Raw genomic sequence first — 20,036 nt, 5'->3', positions numbered from 1 at the left:
GGAGCGGCTTGACAAGAGGAATACGACATTTGAAGCCCATGTCCAGGATCCGTCTGTGTGTGGTGGCTCTTGATGCACTAACTCCAGCCTCAGTCCACTCCTTGTGAAAGTCCCCAGCACTTTTGAATGGCCTTTTCCTGACAATCCTCTCCAGGCTGCGGTCATCCCTGCTGCTTGTGCACCTTTTTCTTCCACACTTTCCCCTTCCACATAACTTTCTATTAATGTGCTTTGATACAGCACTTTGGGAACATCCAACTTCTTTTGCAATTACCTTTTGAGGCTTTCCCTCCTTATGGAGGGTGTCAGTGATGGTTTTCTGCACAACTGTCAAGTCAGCAGTCTTTCCCATGATTGTGATTCCTAATGAACCAGACTGAGAGACCATTTAAAGGCTCAGGAACCCTTTGCAGGTGTTATGAATTGATTAGCTGTTTGGAGTGGGACACCTGGAGCCTAGACTGTTGAACCTTTTCACAATATTCTAATTTTCTGGGATTGTGGATTTGGGGTTCTCATGAGCTGTATGCCATGATCATCACAATTATAACAAATTAAGGCTTGACTTATCTCGCTTTGCATGTAATGCGTCTATCTCATATATCACCTTTTAATTTGCATTACTGAAATTAATGAACTTTTGCACGATATTCTAATTTTTTGAGTTTCACCTGTAATACTGAATCTTTAAATATTTACACAACTGCATAAGCATCAAACGCTTTAGAAGTGAACTAAAATCATAGCTAAAATTGAGCTTCTGAAGAAATAAACAAATTACTACTTGCATAAAGCATTTGACTGACATCTGTCCATTTTGCTTGATGGATTCTATTCCATGTTTACAAATACATGATAAATATTAGAAATACATGATAAGTATTGTAATCTGCAGCCATGAATGCTAGCTGGCCATCTCTTTGCTAGGTAAACAACAGAGGCTGGACAATGTGCATGAAACTGATTTTGCGTTCTGTTTCAAGCTCGAAACAAAATGGCTAAAATGTTCCCTTGAAACAGCGGCCAAACCAATAAAACAACTTAAAATGTTTCGCAGTACATTTTTAACCTTTAAAAAACGTAACAAAAAACCTTTAGGACCTTTTTTAAACTTTAGGACCTTAACCGTAGGGGGGTATTGGGGAAAGGTTAAAAATGTATGAACTGCCTGCTTGCCCAGTTCTTTTGTGAGTTGAGTGGTTGGTAGCACCCATCATGCCTTACCACTCACCACCACTTTGGTGTCCCTAGGAGCTATCCATGGGGAACAATTGTGTGTTTCATCTTCTCCTATTGTTCTTAATGGCTAGAACAAGCTGGACTGAAAAAATGCACACAAGTTTTACATTGCAATTTGCAATGCATTTTGCAACCCTGCCTTGAAAAACACTGCAGAAGCCCACAGTAAAAGGGAACCTGTCCCTCCCAACACAGAACACACATATCAAACACAGCCCAAACTGGCCCAAAAAGAATCACCTAGCCAGAATCCATTACCAGCCACAGTCCCTGCATTGCAGTAACATCATTGGCACAAGTTGTTCTCTCACACACAATTATGACTTTTTATTGCCTAGCCTTGTAACAGCTGCCACAGCAGCACCCTTACTTAGCAGCAAGCATAGCCATAAGCTCAACTGGAGCAACTTCAGACACAATTTTTTCACTTCGTATGCCTTGCAGTGCAGATTGCCGAGCAAGCCAGAGCAGTGAGTGAAGCACAAGTTAGGCTCAAGGCCAGACATGTAGCTCATCATAGAAATAATCAAGAAATATTACACAACACACACACAAAGAGAGCTGCCACTGTCCATTTCTGGCCATATCACTATCTCACAAACCAAACTACAATTTAAGGAAGGCAGGCACCCAAGTTCTGCCTTTGTCAATCTGAGATCCAGCAAAACCTGACAGTTATAGCAGCAATAGCAGAATTTTATACTCAGTGCTGAGAAAAGAAAACTACAAGATCAAATCTATCTTCCTCTTCTCCTGATGTATCTTCTTCAAGGAACATTTTTCATTTGCCATAGGAGTTATTTTCATTTGCCATAGGAGTTAACAGTGAACTTTAATTGTAGGCAGTGACTGACAGTCTGAGTACTACCCCAGGAGTTACTCTAAAGGACTATTCAATTTCAATAAGACTTCCTTTATTATTATTAGTCAAGAGTTCATCCACCATGTCTGCAATCGCAAAGAACCATTGGGGCAGATTGTTCAGCACAGCAGAGTGCTTTCTTTCCCTCTGCAAACAGCAGCCCTATAGTCATAAACTCGATCCAGCTTTTTCCCAGAAGAAAAAACGATGGTTCCGTGGGTGCATGAGGATTTCCTCATAATCTTCTGGAAAACACACTGGTTGGCATTCCGTGCAGTGAGACTCTGGCATTAGGGACCTACTCGACTGCTTGTCAGAGAGCAGTTGTGCAGTAATTTAAAAGATGCTATTCACAGATGCTGTTTTGAAGTCATTGTGCAGCTGCTCTGTTGTGCAACACTGTCTAGGTGCTTTTCCCATTGTACAGCAGCCCCTGCCAGTCCCTAGAGCCAGCTTTCCACCATGTGGAATTCCACAGCTTTCCACCATGTGGAATTCCACAGCTTTCCACCATGTGGAATGCTGGGCAGTGAAAATATCTTGACTGTGGATTATTTGTGTGAGAGGGAATGAGAGATGTTTGATAATGGCTACTACTTGTAGCTGTTTAAGTATTGTTTAAATCCAGTACATTTTTTAATTTTTTCCTGACGCTAATAGAATGGAACAAGGGGCTCTTCCAGATGCTAACATATTCCAAATTCCTTGCAAATTACCATGGAAAATAAACCAAGAAATCCATAAAAGGATGTCGTGTTACATTCTTAGCGCCATCTGTTGGTTATCTGCACAATCTGTGAAAGTCTTTTTTCATACTTGTTTTATTCTAACTTGAAAAAAGGTTGTGTTACAGTTGTTTCACACATTGCCATGATGTGTGAAAACTGACATTACTGGCAAAAGATTGTGCTAAGAGTCTAATGTCCTTTTTCATTCAGCATTTTAGTGTGGATTTCCCATTTTATTTCTTATGACAATTTGCAATGAAGTTAGGACATGTGAGCAATTAGAACTCAGAAGAGCCTGAAAATAGGGCAAATAGCTGTGTTTCTGTGGAGCAGAATAGCTTTTTTTTAAAAAAAAACTTTTGCATGCTTCATTTTGGACTGTGGGAAGAGGGCTTGTCAGCGTGGTGTAGTGGTTAGAGTGCTGGACTAGGGAACAGGGAGGCCCGAGTTCATATCTGCATTCAGCCATAATACTAGCTGGGTGACCCTGGGCCAGTCACTTCTCTCTCAGCCTAGCCTACTTCACAGGGTTGTTGTGAAAGAGAAACTTAAGTATGTAGTACATCGCTCTGGGCTCCTTGGAGGAAGAGTGGGATATAAATGTAATAATAATAATAACTTATTGCCATGAATCTAATAGTAATGTAAACATTTTACAGTGTGGAATTATGAAATTTCTTTCCATGAAAATTATTGTAGCTAATTTTTATTGTAGATAACCCCTGCTAACTTGGCAAAGAGGCACCTTTTCACATGGTGATTCTCTATATTTAGCAGGGGGAGAGTAACTGGCCCTATCCACCCCCAGCACAGTACCTCCAGTGACTTTTGCTGGTGTCTATCTTATGTTTCTTTTTAGATTGTGAGCCCTTTGGTGACAGGGATCCATCTTATGTATTTATTATGTTTCTGTGTAAACCACCCTGAGCCATTTTTGGAAGGGCAGTATAGAAATCAAATAAATGATGATAATGATAATAACGATTGATTAATTGCTGGGTAACACTAATTTCACACAGCCTCAGTAGGCTGAAAACTTTATAGGCAACAATAGCATTGGTGCCCTTCCATTTGGAATATATTTAAGAATAATTTAAATTGACAATATTAGCACACAATATGCGTGCAGTCTTGATATGGAGAGTGAAATGGAACAGGATACTTAAATGAATGGCATAGCTCCCACCTGCTGACCTCTCTTGCATCTCAATTATATGGCTGGCAGTGCTGACCATTTAAACCCCACATGCGACCTTGAAGCTGAGGTGCAATTGATCAGCCTCAGACAGAGATTATTTTCTCTTGTAATCATTTTAAGACTCCCACCCCTGCACTCCACCACCAGTGGCAGCCCAGATTCCATTGGTGCCACCAATGGCAGTCAGTCAGATTCGGCTGCACAAACACAGTGGACAATTGAAGCATCAGCTCAGAAGTAGCGGCAATAGCCACCCCTGCTCCCACCACCAGCACAGCCAGTCTAAAAAAGTCTCCTTGAAGCAGGGGTGTGGAACCTTGGCCCTCCAGCTGTTGTTGAACTACCACCATCCCCAGCCACAATAATTGTGGCTGGGGATGATGGGAGTTGTAGTTCAACAACAGCTGGAGGGCCAAGGTTCCCCACTCCTGCCTTAAAGGATATGACTATAGGATAACCAGCCAGACTTTCTGCAAGAAGCTGCTTGCATATTTGAGGCCAGATCAGTGACTACCTATGAAAGAGTCTAAGCAGGAATGCGGATTTCCCACCCCATACACATTTGAAGAATTCCCCATTCATTTTACTAGCACTCCCCTGCCCGCCAAACCTGATAACTCATCTTCAATTCCCACTCCACTCCCACCTAGATGTCTGTCGCCTTCCCCCCAAAAAAAATTCAAGTCAAAATTGTTCCTCAAGTTTCCCCTCTGCCTGCACCTGTGATTCCAAGAGTCCAAATTGTAGTGGCTGACAGGCATGATGGTTTATAAATGCTCTTTACAGTGCTCTCAGTGAAAAACGCATATCTAACAAAGGCAGTTTCTGACATTCCCTGTTGTATTATGTAAATACGTTCAGACACAATGTAGGAATGTTGGAATTTGGTTCTATGTTGGTGTGTTCAGATAACCACAGGCTTTTCCAAGATTTAGGTTGATAGTAAATATTGATTGTGTGAGTTGCCCATTAGAGGTTTGAAGAGCTATAATGTACATGAGTCAAGTTAGTTGGATAGAGCCGCTACTCAGATTTACTAAACACCTGACATGTACAAAGAGAGCCTAGTTTACAGTGCATCTGTGCCAACTACCATTACCAATCAACACGTGAGAGGATAATGAAATCTAATGTTTCCAATATTATTAGCTAAAGAGACGATATCCGAACAGCAAGTGTAAATGGCATGCAAAAAGAGGCTGAAATCCTCCAGGCTTGTGTAGTATATCCAATTCTTCTTGACTGGCTGGAAAGGAAGATCCGCCCCCTCAGAAGTATATGTTCAGTCTGTTTATCCCTTCATCCAAAGACCTTAGGCCTGTTAACAACAATGTAAAAGTAGTAATAAAAACTCAAGTTGAAATATCCTGTTAAAACAAAACAAAATGCAGCTACATTAAAAAGAGAGCTGGGGACCACCCATTGGCCAAACCCTGTATAAATAGGGCAGTCTTCAGATTCACCTGAAAGATGTGGGGTGGGGAGGGAGCCATGCAGATCTCGACCATGAGCGAGATCAACAGGCTGGGGGTAATTACTGAGAAGTCCCTGTCCTGTGTGCTTGACAAACAAACTTCAACACGTGAAGCGCAACCCTCCCAGCTGATCTAGTCAGGTGCTTATATTTAGCTGGAAGCAGGCTGTCCCTAAGGTTCCAGGGGGCCAAGCCATTTAGGGCTTTAAAAGTAATAACCAGCACATTGAATTCTACATGGAAATAAATAGGCAGCCAGTGCAGTGCCTTCAAAATCGGTGTAATATGTACACTGTGTGCTGTCCCAGAAATCATTCTGGTAGCTCAATTCTACACCATCTGTAGTTTCAGAGTACTTTTCAAGGGCAGCCCCACACCCCGTAAAGCTTACTGCAATAATCCAGATACAGTGTGACTAAGACATGGATAACAGAGGCCAGACCAGCCTTCTCAAGAAGGGGTTGCAGCTGGCACACCTGCCAAAGCTGAGCAAAGGCAGTCCTGGCCACAGCCACCATCTGATTTTCTAGGAGCAGTGCTGGATCCAAGAGAACCCCGCAAGCTGTGAACTTCCTTCAGAGAGAGTGCAGCCTCAACTAGAACAGGCCCAAACCCCATAACCCTGATCATGTCTTCCACTAACCATCTCCATCTTTTCAGGATTAAGTTTCAGTTTGTTAGCTCCCACCAGACCCTCACGGCTTCCAAACCACTGCTCAGAACCTCATATGCCTTCCTGGGATCAGATAACATAGTGAGATATTGCTGGTTGTCATCTGCATATTGCAGGTGTCATAGACCAAATCTCTGAATGATCTCCTCCAAGTGGATTCATGTAGATGTTAAACACGGAAGACAAAATTGAGCCCTGAGGTATCCCATAGGCCAAAATGTCCCCCAATAACTCTTTCTGGACCTGACCTTCCAAGTAGGACTGGAATCAGTCCCAAGACTGACCTACTCAGACAGGCAGACCAGAAGAATACCATGGTTGATGGTACTGAAAGCCGCTGAGAGGTTCAGCATAATCAAGAGGAACACACTTCTCCTGTCTAGTTGCCAGCATAAATCATCCACTAGGACACTGATGACCAAAGCAGTTTCAATCCCATAGCCAGGACAAAAACCAGACTGACATGCATCCAGTTTCACCCAAGACCCTCTGCAGTTGGGCTGCCACCACACACTCTCCCACCTTGCCCAAAAGGAGGAGATTAGAAACTGGCCAGTGGTTATTAAGATCTGAGGAATCAAGCCTATTCAGTGATAACTCATTTGAATCTTTTGCTGTTGCTCTTTTCCAAGCAACATTGCGATTGCGGGTTTTTAATCTTCTGTGGCTTTGTGTGTGTGTGCGCGCGTGTGTGTGTGCGCGCGCATGTGTGTGTATGCGCGCGCGCTGTAGCCTGCAGCTGTTCATTCTGTTGCAATCGGAAACTGCCTTGGCTTGGTTATTGTTGAAGGGGAAAGGAGCAATAAAAATATACTGAAGCAAAGCTGGTTTCACTTACTTTGAGCCACCACAGTTATTCACATCCACAATTCATGGAAATGTGTAAGACGAATAGGCTTAGCAGGCTGCTTTCTTGAAGGGAAACAAGCCACGAGTGTCTTCCAGTGCTCGGCACAATTCTTTGTATTCCGTTTATCAACTTCAGAAGTGTTGACAAGAGTGTCTCTAAGTGTGGTGATGTCCAATATTATAGTGTGTGGACATATCAACATGTCAGTGATGTAGTGAACAAAATGTTAGATTTGGACAGGGGAGACCTGCAAATCAACAAAGCACACTAATGGTTTGGGGCCAGTCCTTATCCCAGCTGCACCTGACTTGACAGGATTTAGAATAAAATGAGATTTATGTATTTAGTCCTGAGCTCCTTTATAAAAGTGTGGAATACAAACATTATATACTCTGAATACATATATTTACATCATAAGAACTTCTAGTGACATGGGGTTCTCTCTGACCTCTCACCCAACCCATCCCAAAGGCTTAGGATGAATAGTTAAATTTAAAAGCACAGGGAGTCATAAAGACTAATTAGTTATGACTAAGCACCATTTAGATCAATGAGACAAACAGTCATGACTAACTTAAGCCCCATTAATTTCAGTGGGATTTAGTCTGTGCTGACTAAGCATAGTATACTGAATTAAGAACATAAGAACATAAGAACAGCCCTGCTGGATCAGGCCCAAGGCCCATTGAGTCCAGCATCCTGTTTCGCACAGTGGCCCACCAGTTAATTAAAATTTAATATATAAATCCTAGTAAATGTTGTTATCCCCATCCCTCTCATGAACTTTAATGCAAACATCAAAGGCTTTGTAGCAGGATGGTACTCCTAACTTTCTCCAGTGTCTTTGCATGCCTACTCCTTTCCCATGTAGAGGTGACCAAGAACCATATTTCCCACTTCCTTTTAAATAAAAAGTTAATGTGATGAGCTGGACTTCACATCAAGATGTGAAAAGGGCCTCAAAGTAGTATGAGCCAAAAGCAGAATAGATGCATCATAACTCCCATGCCCCAGCTGACTGACTGGCCAAGATCAAGTTGAGAGTCGTCTGCTCTGGATGGGGGGAAAGAATGTGCAGCTGTCCATGGGTGGGGATAGTGTGGGCATATTGACTAACTTCAAAAACTGTTTGGCTGTTACTTGGAGACCTTGAAGTGTAGGTTAGAGTGGAGAATGTAGCATGCTGAGTGGGACAGTTAAAGTAGTGGACAGCTGAAGTTCCTGTCCCAGAATGATCTAGTCTAGTAGTGTATCTACTGAGAAAGCCCAAAGCATACATGTTGAACAATATCACCCAGGTAGGCACTGCAAGTAGAGATGCTCTTGCTCCCAGACAAATAAAGGGATGACACCTATTCAGTTTTTAAAAACTTTTTGTCCATAATAGGTGATAGGTATGATGGGTAGAATTATTCCCTATTTTCTGGCAAGGCAAATTTTTGAGTCTTTGATCAAATGCTTAATTGATTCTGCCTTAAGTTTCAAAAATGTTGCTGAGAACACAGAGCTTCTAGTCCAGACTCAACATAGGCTCCCCCAGCTGTTTTTGGACTACAGCTCCCATAATCCCCAGCCACAGTGTCCAATAGCCAGGGATTATGGGAGTTGTAGGCCAACATTGTGGGAGGGCCAAAGTTGAGCAGCCCTGTTCTAGACAAAGCAAAGTGGAAAACAGGTGATATTTTTTAAAGAAGTGAAATAAATTAGGTGAAAATGTAATGTCTAGTTTGGGGTGGTGTTCTTGATACTCAAATACAGCACCAAATTAGGCTACTGTGATTGATGGTTAAGGGTGATAATGATAATTAGGCACTGACAATATGTTTTCCAGCTCTTTATATACTGACTTATATGATTAGATAGCCATGGTAATATAATTGTCACAGTAATCCTCTTGGTCGCTCAACTTCCATGACTGGTATATCTATAATTTGCCAGATTTAATAGGTGGCGACTCTCAGGGGTGTAGAGAGCTTACCTGCAGCTGGAGGATGAAGTCCTGTCAGTGGCTCCCCCCCCCCCCCGGTGTGTGCCTCAAGCCTCATGTCTGGGAAAGGAGTTGAATCATTGGCTGGGGAAACTTCAGGGGCTGACTGGCCCCATCTCCAGTACTGGCCACACCTCGGCATAGGATGTTAGATGCAGGGGGTATGGTTACTGTCCAGGAGAGGGTTGGTTCAGATGCTCTCACATCCTCCCCAGTCAGTGTGGCATTGAAATGCTGACTGGCTGGGCTTTTCCCTCCAGCCCAATCAGGGAAGAGGAGGGGCACAGCTTACACTCCCAGCCAGTGAGTGCTTCATTTGCCAGCTAGGTGCAGGAGTGGGAAAGTTCCCTGGCTGAGGGCGAAGAACTACATTGGTGCAGGCCAAGGGATGGTGGTCATTCCTCCCGCCCGCCCGTTCCGTTGCTCCCATGTCGCTGGTGACTCCAAACTAACTTTCCACTTCACCATCTCCATCCATAAGCAGCTGAACTCTTGCCAAAGAAAGCCAAACTGAATTGTGCAATTAACTAAGCCACTTGTTGTGTAGTGGCAGCCTTGCCTTTGGCCCAAAGCAAGCCATGCATACTTGTTACAAATGTAAATATAGTATAAAGTGTTTGTGTTTGACTTAGATACTGAACTCTGTGAGCTTCACCAAATAAATAATATTGACTTCCTTAGTGTGACATAGATTAAACAAAAATTTTTTTATAAGCTTCATGCATAAGGAAGATAATGTTGAGTGAGTAATGCTACATGGTGCAATATGATACTGCTTCTTTAAGCAGTGCATTGAAAGAATGAAAAATGTTCAGTGTCCTCTTCAAGACTGTTGTGTTCAGAAATGTCTGTGAGGACTGTGAGAGGGCTTTCAGTACTGATGCTGACAGTGGTAATGCTTTTTCTTAGAATGATTTGTCGAGGTGGTGGTGGATAAAATGACTTTTGAAAATAACACCATGTTGATCTTGATTCCGCTTTTCCGATTAACCAGTGGTGTTCTTTTGCCAAATGCTTCCCTCTAGAGGAAATGACACAACTTATTCTATGGTCATACAAAGTAATAGGGATGTGTACAAAACAGATTCTGTGTTCTGTTCCGAGCTTTAAACTAAAAGCAAAATGGCCAAAACATTTCACCGAAACAGAGGCAGAACCGGCTGTTTCGATGAAACAAAATGTTTTGAGTGTTTCAGCTGTAGGGAACAATGGGGGAACTCGGAACTCCCCATTGTTCCCCATGGGGAGCTCCTAGGGGCACTAAAATGGGTTTTATGGTAGAACCTGATGGGTGTTACGTACCACTCAACCCACAAAAGAAATGAGCAAGCAGGTGACTTTAAACAAATGCTTAACCTTTACCTCAAACCCCCATGGGATCCTTTTAACAAATATTTGTTTAAAAATATCTCGCTTGCCCATTTCTTTAGTGGGTTGGGTGGTAGGTAGCACTCATCATGACCTACCACAGGACACACTTGGGTGACCCTAGGAGCTACCCATGGGGAACAGTGGGGTGTTCTGAGTTTCCCCATTGTTCCCTATGGCCAGAACAAGCTGTACTCAGAGTGCTTGCACACAAGTTTTGCATTGCAATTTGCAATGCTTTTTGCAACCCTGCATTGAAAAACACTGCAGAAGCACACAGTAAAAGGGAATCTGTGCTTCCCAACACAGAACATAAAATTAAAAAATGGCCAAAAAAAGAATCACTGACCCAGAATCCACTGCCAGCCACAGTGCCTATGCTGCAGTAACATCATTGGCACAAGTTGCTCTCTCAATCAAAATTTTGACTTCTTCCATTACTTCCTGACATTGCAACAGCTGCCACAGCAGCACCCTTACTTAGCTTCAAGCATAGCCATAAGCTTATTTTGACTGCGTACACCTTGCAATGCAGATTGCAGAGCAGTGAGTGAAGCACAAGTTAGTTTCAAGGCCAGCCATGGAGCTCATCACAGCAATCACCAAGAAATCTCTCACACCTGCCACTGTCTATTGCTTGCCACAACACTATCTCTCAAACAAAATAAACCATAACTCAAGAAAGGAAGGCACTCAAGTTCTGCATTGGTTAATCTAAGATCCGGCAAAACCAGATAGTTATAACAGCAATAGCACAACATCTTATACTTAGTGCTGAGAAAAGAATAGCACAAAATCAAACCTACCTTGCTCCTCTCCTGATGTATCCTCTTCAAGAGAGGCACAAGGGCTCTCTCTGCCTCCCAGCCCTTTAAAATACATTTTGAAATTCCCTCCTTTTGTGTTCCCCCTTTCTCTCTCTCCCCAGACAATGGGGGCACAGTTGCCCATGACAACACTTGATTCCTATGATGATAAGCCAATCAAGAAGCAAGGAGATTGCAAGCCAACCAGAAGCCAGTGCCAGAAAACCAATCAACAAGGGGGAAATAGTCTTCCAAAATAGTGCTCAAAATGTTGCTTTCAAAATGGGGTTGTTCTGCTCCGAGCTTACATAGGAAACTGCCATATACTGAGTCAGACCATTGGTCTATCTAGCTCAGGATTGTCTTCACAGACTGATAGTGGCTTCTCCAAGGTTGCAGGCAGGAATCTCTCTCAGCCCTATCTTGGAGAAACCAGGGAGAGAACTTGGAACCTTCTGTTCTTCCCAGAGCGGCTTCATCCCCTGACGGGAATATCTTGCAGTGTTGACACATCAAGTTTCCCATTCATATGCAACCAGGGCAGACGCTGCTTAGCTATGGGGACAAGTCATGCTTGCTACCACAAGTGTTCTGAGCTGGAAACATTCAAAATGCCCAATTTGAGATGAAACATTTCGAGGTTCGAAACATTCTGCACATTCCTACAAAGTAAGGAGGCAACTTCCCCCCCTTGCCTTTGCATAGCTAATAGCACGCCCGCACACGCACGCACACGCACACACACCCAGGAGGAAAAACCCTTTTCCTTGATGACAAGAAAATGCTTCCTTAAATGAGCATTGAGAGCTACTAGCTATTGGACACATTTCAAGTGCTTCGATGGAAACAACTGGGCATTTGGAATGTAGCAGGGAGGGAGATAAGGGTTCTGATACTGAAGGTGGTGAGCAAGAAGTAATCCTTGGGACCTCTAACTGTACTGCTTAATTTGAGGAAGCCAATACTACTTTAAAGATTGGCACGGTTTCCTCTGTGTGTGCTTGGGTTCCTACCATAAATGAGTGTGTCTGTAAGTGAACAATTGTTTAAAAAACACCATAAGTCTTCATTACTCTATCCTTGCAAATGAGCAGGCCCTAAAATTTCTGACAACTCAGGAAATTATGAATATGGACACACTATATCACTTGCCTCATTTACATTAGTGCTATGTGAAGCAGTCTCACTTTCATTCAAGGACAGACTTGGCGTTTTAGAGGGGTCCTCTGTTCAACACTTTGGGCCAAACACTTCAGTCTTCTGAAGCCTTGTTTTGCCTCTTCCTCCACCCCAAGAAGAGTATGTACAGGACTTCAGGGGCAGAAGATTGGTTGCTTTCTTGTATCTTTACTCCCAGTAATGAGGACAGAGCCTTGTGCACCTTTAAATGCCTTTTTTCCTTTGATTCTCCTGGAGTATTGGGCAAGTCCTTCTGGAAACTGTAGACTTTACTGAGGATTCAACTATTACTTCAGAAAAGACTACAGTTCCCAGGAGTGCTACTTGTGCCATTTCCAAGACTCCAGAATAATCAAAGGGGGAGGGGGCTTTTAAAAGCTAAAGGTGCATAAGGCTATGTCCTCACCTCCGGAGCAAAGTTATGGGACAGCAACCCATTTCCTGCTCCCATCAAGTCTTGTAAGTACTTTTCATGGGTTTGAAGTGGGAAATGACATATGGTTTGGCCTAGTTTGCTTCATTTTGACCCCATTTGGGTGGCATTTCAATACAGGCCAGAGCTGAATCAGCCCCTGGAGACACAGACCTAATTTTAATTTTATTTTAATTTTAGAAAAATAACTGGGAATTGTATCATCACTCCTGTTCCTCATGCACACCCTCATAGTGCATACTTAGATGTGTCTGATTTTTGAAAATGTTCCAAGCTATATTGTATTTTTTTGGTATTGTATTTATTTATTTATGGTCTTTGACCAAATAGTACAATACATTTACATGAAAAACTAAAACACACTTTCAACAAATATAAAACATTAAAATATAAAACCTATTAATCATTTATAGTGGAGTACTTATATATATATTATAGCTCCTCCAAAGCCTCAAGAACTCTATTTCTTTGAGGGCCGTAATCTTAAGGCCACATAACAAAACTTAGCTACTGCGGCTGAGATTGCTGTATCCTTGTCATTTAATAGAAACGTTACCATCTGGTCATCATCTTTTCCATTCAGGTCTTTTAGTAATGGGCCAATTAGTTGGTGCCTTATGTCCTGATATATAGGGCATTTCAATAAGATATGGGCCAATGTTTCAACCGCTTGATCGCAAGGACATTTCCTTTCTTCATAAGGTAGTTTTGCATATTTCCCATAGAGTAAAGCCGATGGGAAAACATTAAACCTGGCCCTAGAGAAGGCCCATCTAAATTTTCTTAAGGTGATTGTGAATAAATATATTGCAGGAGTAAGGTCCGCCTTAGCATAAATTGATTTGCAGAAAAACGGTAAATTGGCCTTCTCAGTTTGTATATCTATAGCTATCAGTCTCTGTCTCACCAGTCTATGGGCTGTATTTTCGCCGGCCTCCAACAGTAGGACGGGAGATAGTCCGCTTTGACTAAGTTTATCTGTTATGTCCCTACTCCAGGATGATTGTACCTCAGCCGATAAGAATTTAGGGATTAGTCCCATTGGATAAAGGTGGAGTTTAATCCAATAAAATATTCTTACTAGCCATGCCCTGGATTCCAGTTTGAGTAGTCCCGTCTCCCGGCGAACTGCCACGTTGGGCACACAATTGGGTACGCCAAATAGCGTTCTCAGAAAACCTGTTTGGATTTTCTCGAGTTCGTCAAAATTGGAATATGACCCCAATTGTGTCCCATAAAGAAGTTGGGGGACTACTTTAGCCATGTAAAGTTTGATAGCAGCTGGGATGTAATGACCCCCTTGAGGCCAATAAAATCTTAATATAGCTGTGATACTTCGTTTGGCCTTATCTACAGCAGATCTCATATGGGCAGTTTTATGGCCATTAGACTGGAAAACTACCCCTAGGTATTTAAATTGCTTTACCTGGTCTATCCTACGGCCATCAATTGACCAGTTGAAGCTACGATTTCTTGTGCTGAAGCGAAGAATCTTTGTTTTGGTATAATTTATTGCTATCTGTACTTCTTTACAGTAATCGGCCAACACTCCCAAAGCTTTCTTTAAACCTATTCTGGTTTGGGACAGGATCACCGCATCATCGGCGTACATAAGAATCGATAGATATTTATCAGCCAATTTGGGAGCATGTATATCCGTAGCTTGTAGTCTCTGGATTAAGTCATTCACATAGAAATTAAATAAAAAAGGAGCTAATATGCAGCCCTGTCTAACTCCCTTTTTTGTGGATATTTCCTTTGAGAGATGACCCATATTGTCAAGGTGTACACAGAGAGTTGAATTTTCGTGAAGTCTGTGGATTAATAACAATAGCCTCCTATCAATTGATGTTTGGAGTAGTTTTGCCCAGAGGATGCCTCTTGAAACAGAGTCAAAAGCCATCTGAAAATCAATGAAGGCAGCATAAAGTGGGGTTTTCCTTTTATGCACATATTTTTCGATTAAATGTTGCAGCACAATGCAGTGGTCCATCACCGACCTACCTGGTCTAAACCCTGCTTGTTCCTGTTCTAAGATGCCCTCCTGGTCCATCCATTCACAAAGTTTGACACACAGATGTTTTGCGTAAAGTTTGCTAATTACGCTAAGCAGACTTATAGGTCTATAGTTCATAGGGTCGTCCCATGCTCCTTTTTTATGGATCGGGACGACAACTGCAAGCCCCCAATCTTTAGGGATATGGGCCGTACGGTCTATGTATGTGAACAAGGCTGCCAAAATTGGGGCCCACCAATCTATATTAGATAACAAAAAATCTGGGGAAATGAAATCATTACCCGGTGATTTCCCTCTCTTTAATTGTGTGATTAAACATTTAACTTCATGAGTTGTGACCGAGGGCCAATGTGACAAGGAGGGCAAGGAGATGTCCAATGGCAGGGAAGGTATTGGTTCACTATACAGTGCCGCAAAATGGTTCTCCCACTGATCAGCCGAGATGGGTATATGTCTGTAAGGGTAAGCATGTGGCGTGGTTAACCGCCAAAAGCCAGCCGAGTCGTTGTTTTTAACAGCATTTATAACTGCTGCCCTGCGCTCTTTCATTGCTGTTTCCTGTTTAGATCTTAAGAGAGATTTATATTCTCTTTTACACTGTGCCATTTCTTGCTTTAAATGTGATGAAAAATTATATTTAAGGCATTTTGAAAGTTGGACTAAGGCTCTTTTAGCAAGAATGCACTCCTGGTCGAACCATTTCTTGTTATTTTTTGCCTGCCTGTCCACACTCCTCACACTCTGTTTCGCCAATAAGGGCTTGAGATGGAAAGTTAGAGATTCATAATTAGAGATCATCCCTGAGTAGTCTACTAGTGAGTAGGCTACAGATTTACCTGGGGAACATTCCACAGTTCCCAGATGTACCATGAAGAAATCACGTATCCTCATCCCTGAGTCTGAGTTACACCAGTTATTAACTACCTGGCCAGAGTGTTGTGTCCATTTAATCCTCTGCCACCCTAAGTCTGTGTTGGTTTTATGGTATTCGTTTGAATTGCACGATGCCTCTTTTGGGTCTAAACCAGATGAATTGCAGACCAAAACAATTTGCTAGCCATTCAAGGTTGGAGCATCCATTATGGTTACCATGAGGCTGGTACTAAAAATAGCCTAATTGTAGTAACATATCCCTGCCTAGCCCATAACTGTTGTAGAAATTCTCAACCTGGTATGCATTCTCAGTCAAGTAGTGACTGCTTGTGGCACTTACATACCAGAGATGGTCACCACAGGAAGACCCTTTTTATCTCTAACATGCACTCTAGGCCTCACACAGTTGAGATTGTCCTGAATGCACTCATAAGACCATGATCAACATGAATAATTGTTAACCTACAGTGGAGAAGTGTGGATGTGAGATCTTGTCAGTGTGTGCCACTGATTTTATCAAGAGAATAATGTGCTATGTTCAGATGAACATGATGATGAAGTAATTTTATGTTGTCTTGACATTAATATAAACATTAGTAAAGTTTTATGTTTTGAGATTTGCTATAAGTAAATATTCTTTTTCAGTCATATTCATGGGAACAACACAGCTTCAATTACATATTGCTTATCCTTATCTACATCTGAAAAATAGGCCATTGAAGTTAACTTAATTCTCTGTGATGTAGGAATACTTTCATGAATGATAGTTTTTCAGTGGTGTACTCTCAAATGAAGGTTGTCCTTTTCTATAGCAGAGTTGTTGAAGGTAAAAATGCAGCTTACATACTAGCAAATTTATTGAAGCATATTTTCATACCTTTCATCAGATGCATGGCGTGTTGTCCTCATCTGGCAAGTGTGTTATGTACATATATACATGGGTGCAGAGAAAGAAACTGTAAAAAGTGCATCTGAAGCACTATGAACCACAAGTGGTCAGAGAGGTAGCAGTTTCCTGTGCTGAGCAGAGGGGTGAATTAGAACAGGGATCCTCAACGTTGGGCCCCCAGATGTTAGTGGACTTCAACTCCCATAATCCCAAGCCCCAGTGGCCTTTGGTTGAGGATTATGGGAGTTGAAGTCCAATAACATCTGGGGGCCCAACGTTGAGGATCCCTGGATTAGTAGACCTCCATGGTTTTTCCAGCTCTAAAATCCTGCCACATTAGCACATACAAGCATATACAAGAGAAGCACGGTGACTTTTAAAAATACACTTATGAAAGCTTTTCATGTATTTGTCACAGACTGTACCTCTTACATCTTCTATCCCTTTGGTGTCAGTATGTGTGAATGTGAGCCATTCTTTCACCACCACCCTTGCCCAAACTGGGGATAATACTTCATGTATCTAGTGAAGTGGGCTCTGCGCTTTGAGTTTTAATGCATGTTCATGGACTTGTGTAGTTAGGGGTTTTTTTGTTATGTAATTCCTGTTCAGTATTAGTATGCTAATAATTATGTGCCTGATATATATTTGTTTTGTGGGGTATATATTATATATCCTGATATATATTTGTTTTGTTTCTTACAGGAAAGAAGAAACCAACAGAAGAGTAAAAAATGTAAGAAAAGGATATATTTTCATTCTTTTACACTTACATGCAGACTTATAAAGACTTTGACTTGAGATTATTCCTGTTTTCCAAGAGGTCAAAGAGCAGTAAAATGGGATATGTCAAGGAGTATTCTCTGCTGAACTACTTGGTGATATTGATTTTAAATTCTGTGTAAATGTGTTGGTTTTAAAGATTTTATGTCATTATTATTCACATTTGATTTTTTAAAAATGTCTTAGGAACAGGGCTGCTCAACTTCGGCCCTCTTGCACATGTTGTCCTACAACTCCCATAATCCCTGGCTATTGGCCACTATGTCTGGAGATTCTCAGAGTTTTAGTCCACAATAGCTGCGGGGCTAAAGTTGAGCAGACCTGCTTGAGAATAACAAAAATGCAGGAATAAAGGACAACCATTAAAACAGGGCAATCATTGAGGGTGGTGTGTGGTATGTGTGTTGGGAGTGCACAGAGCTGGTCTTCTGGTAGCAAGAATGAATTGTCCTCGTTGCTAAGCAGGGTACACACTGGTTCACATTTGAATGAGATACCATATGTAAGTACTGTAAGATATTCACCTTGGGGATGGGGCCGCTCTGGGAAAAGCATCTGCATGCTTGCATGCAGAAGGCTCCACGTTGCCTCCCTGGCATCTCAAAGATAGGACTGAGAGAAACTCCTGTGAGAAGCTGCTGCCAGTCTGGATAGACAGTACTGAGCTAGATGGACCAATGGTCTGACTTGGTATAAGACAGCTTCCTGTGTTCTTTGTTGTTATGTAACTAACTGTATATTTTGAACAGATCTACAGAAGTGCATTTATAATAAACTAGCTTAACCCACGCAGAGCATCTGCATGCTAATACTGGATTGCTTTCCTCACCCTCTTCTACAGCCCCCCTCACCTCAGAGATCTCTCCACCCTCATCTGAGCCGCCCTCCTCCCCCTCTTCCTCCATCCCTTTACTCCATCCCCCTCACCCTTCTTGGATGCGTCTGCAGTGTTGCTGGTGCCTGTTGGCCAAGGTGCAGCCCTCTATCCCCAGAAACAACCTCACCTGAGTCCCGCTCCTGCTCCTCTCAACAGGAGTAGCAGCAGCAGCAGTTGACCAGGCCCTTCCTTGCTGCTTGTTCCCCTCAGGCTGCTGACAGGCCCAGGCCCTTGCCTGCCTGCCTCCCTCTGCCAGTGGCCTCAGTAGCCCCAAACAGCAGCAGTGGTTGACTAGGCCCTTCGTAGTCAAAAGAGGAGAGTCAGATAGATAGATAGATAGACATATAAATATACATAAATATAGACTCCTCTCCTCTACAATCAAGAACATCTTCCGAACAGTAACAGTTGCATTCCAACTGACCTTAACCATCACAGGCTCCTCCTCCCTATCTGCATATGGAATCCCCACTGCCCAATCATCATGGTGCCACAGGCTCCTCCCCCCTATCTGCATATGGAATCCTCACTGTCCAGTTACCATGGTACGACTGCTCACGAACTCTCGCGAGAGGTGCCACGCACGGGATTAGCCACGGGTACGCCTTAGAGAATTTTAAATATAGATTTGGTCTTTTGGGTATACTCTATGACTATTTTGCTTTTTAGCTTAATTTTTGTATAAGACAAATAGTTTACTCAGGAAGAACTTCCTCAGAATAAACTTTGTAGACACAATAAGATGTATGCAAATACATACATTGTATTGCACAATGTTTACAAATTTGCATATGCTGCATTGCTGTGGTTTGTTCTAAACCAGAGGTAGGCAACTCTGCTTCTCCAGCTGTTGTTGAACTGCAACTTGCAGTATCCCCAGCCACAATTGTGGATGGGGATTATGTGAATTGTCATTCAATAGCTGGAGAACCAAGGTTGCCTCCTAAAATATATATTTGTGTATATATTCTTAGCTATTTTTTGAGGTTTTGAATATTTTCCTCTGCACCTGTCAGTATAGTGGCAAGAGTAAGTTATGAAAAGTGACCAGAGACAATTAAGGGAGCAGCAAAAATTCATACAAAATATGGGGAGAAATACCACAGTATAGTAGCTTTTTTCCAAGCATTCCCTGCATGTTTCCAAGATCCAGTGTGTTCCACTAAATGATGAAAAAATTTCTTATTTCTGTTTACTTGAGTAGACATAAAGTGTGAATTTGACCATGGCAAATGTTCCTCCAATGGAATGGTAATTATTTGGCCAGTAAATTTTAACTTTATTCACAGTGTGTCTGAAAAAGACACTTGATGAGGAACTCATGAAAATGATAGGTTGGGGAAGAATGCTAAAATGTTTCTCATAGAAGCTAAAAAAGAGAGCATTTAGCTTTTCTAACAGAAAATCTAAAACATTTAGCAGTAGTTTGTGGTAAGTGTGGATATTTTCCCTCTACAGCCCTAACTTCATTGTTCATAATGTCTTTGTCATATTCTTTGTGTGTTTGTTTAGGTTTTGATTACCTTATATTGGCTGGGCAGGAAAGCACACAGCAACCCATATTATAATGGCCCACACCTTAATTTAAAAGCCTTTGAGAAATTATTAGGACAAGCCTTGACAAAGGTAAGACATTCAAGGAAGGGAAAGCAGTTTTAGCAAATATTAATGAATGTGTTTCCATTCTTCAACTATAACACCTCCATCCCTAACCCTCAATTTGACTATAGGCAAGTCTCATTGCCACTACTGCCACTTGTTCCACACATTGGTTGGGATTTGTAGTTGTGGGGTGGGGTG

General features: G+C 42.1%; 1 protein-coding gene across 16 annotated transcripts in view; it reads left to right on the top strand.

Moving 5' to 3' along the window:
- Window positions 1-20,036, top strand: part of LMO7 (LIM domain 7) — a 203,622-nt gene that overhangs the window by 106,276 nt on the left and 77,310 nt on the right. For all 16 annotated transcript variants that reach the window (XM_053306365.1, XM_053306363.1, XM_053306366.1 and 13 more), the window contains 2 exons: window positions 17,282-17,312; window positions 19,749-19,862. In XM_053306365.1, coding sequence (XP_053162340.1) covers window positions 17,282-17,312; window positions 19,749-19,862 — 145 coding nt within the window. The remainder of the gene's footprint in view (window positions 1-17,281; window positions 17,313-19,748; window positions 19,863-20,036) is intronic.

The sequence above is a fragment of the Hemicordylus capensis genome, chromosome 3 (assembly GCF_027244095.1).
Source record: "Hemicordylus capensis ecotype Gifberg chromosome 3, rHemCap1.1.pri, whole genome shotgun sequence".
In the NCBI taxonomy this organism is placed as follows: domain Eukaryota; kingdom Metazoa; phylum Chordata; class Lepidosauria; order Squamata; family Cordylidae; genus Hemicordylus; species Hemicordylus capensis.
Note: the sequence above shows the minus strand (reverse complement) of the source record. Positions and strands in the feature narration are given on the sequence as shown.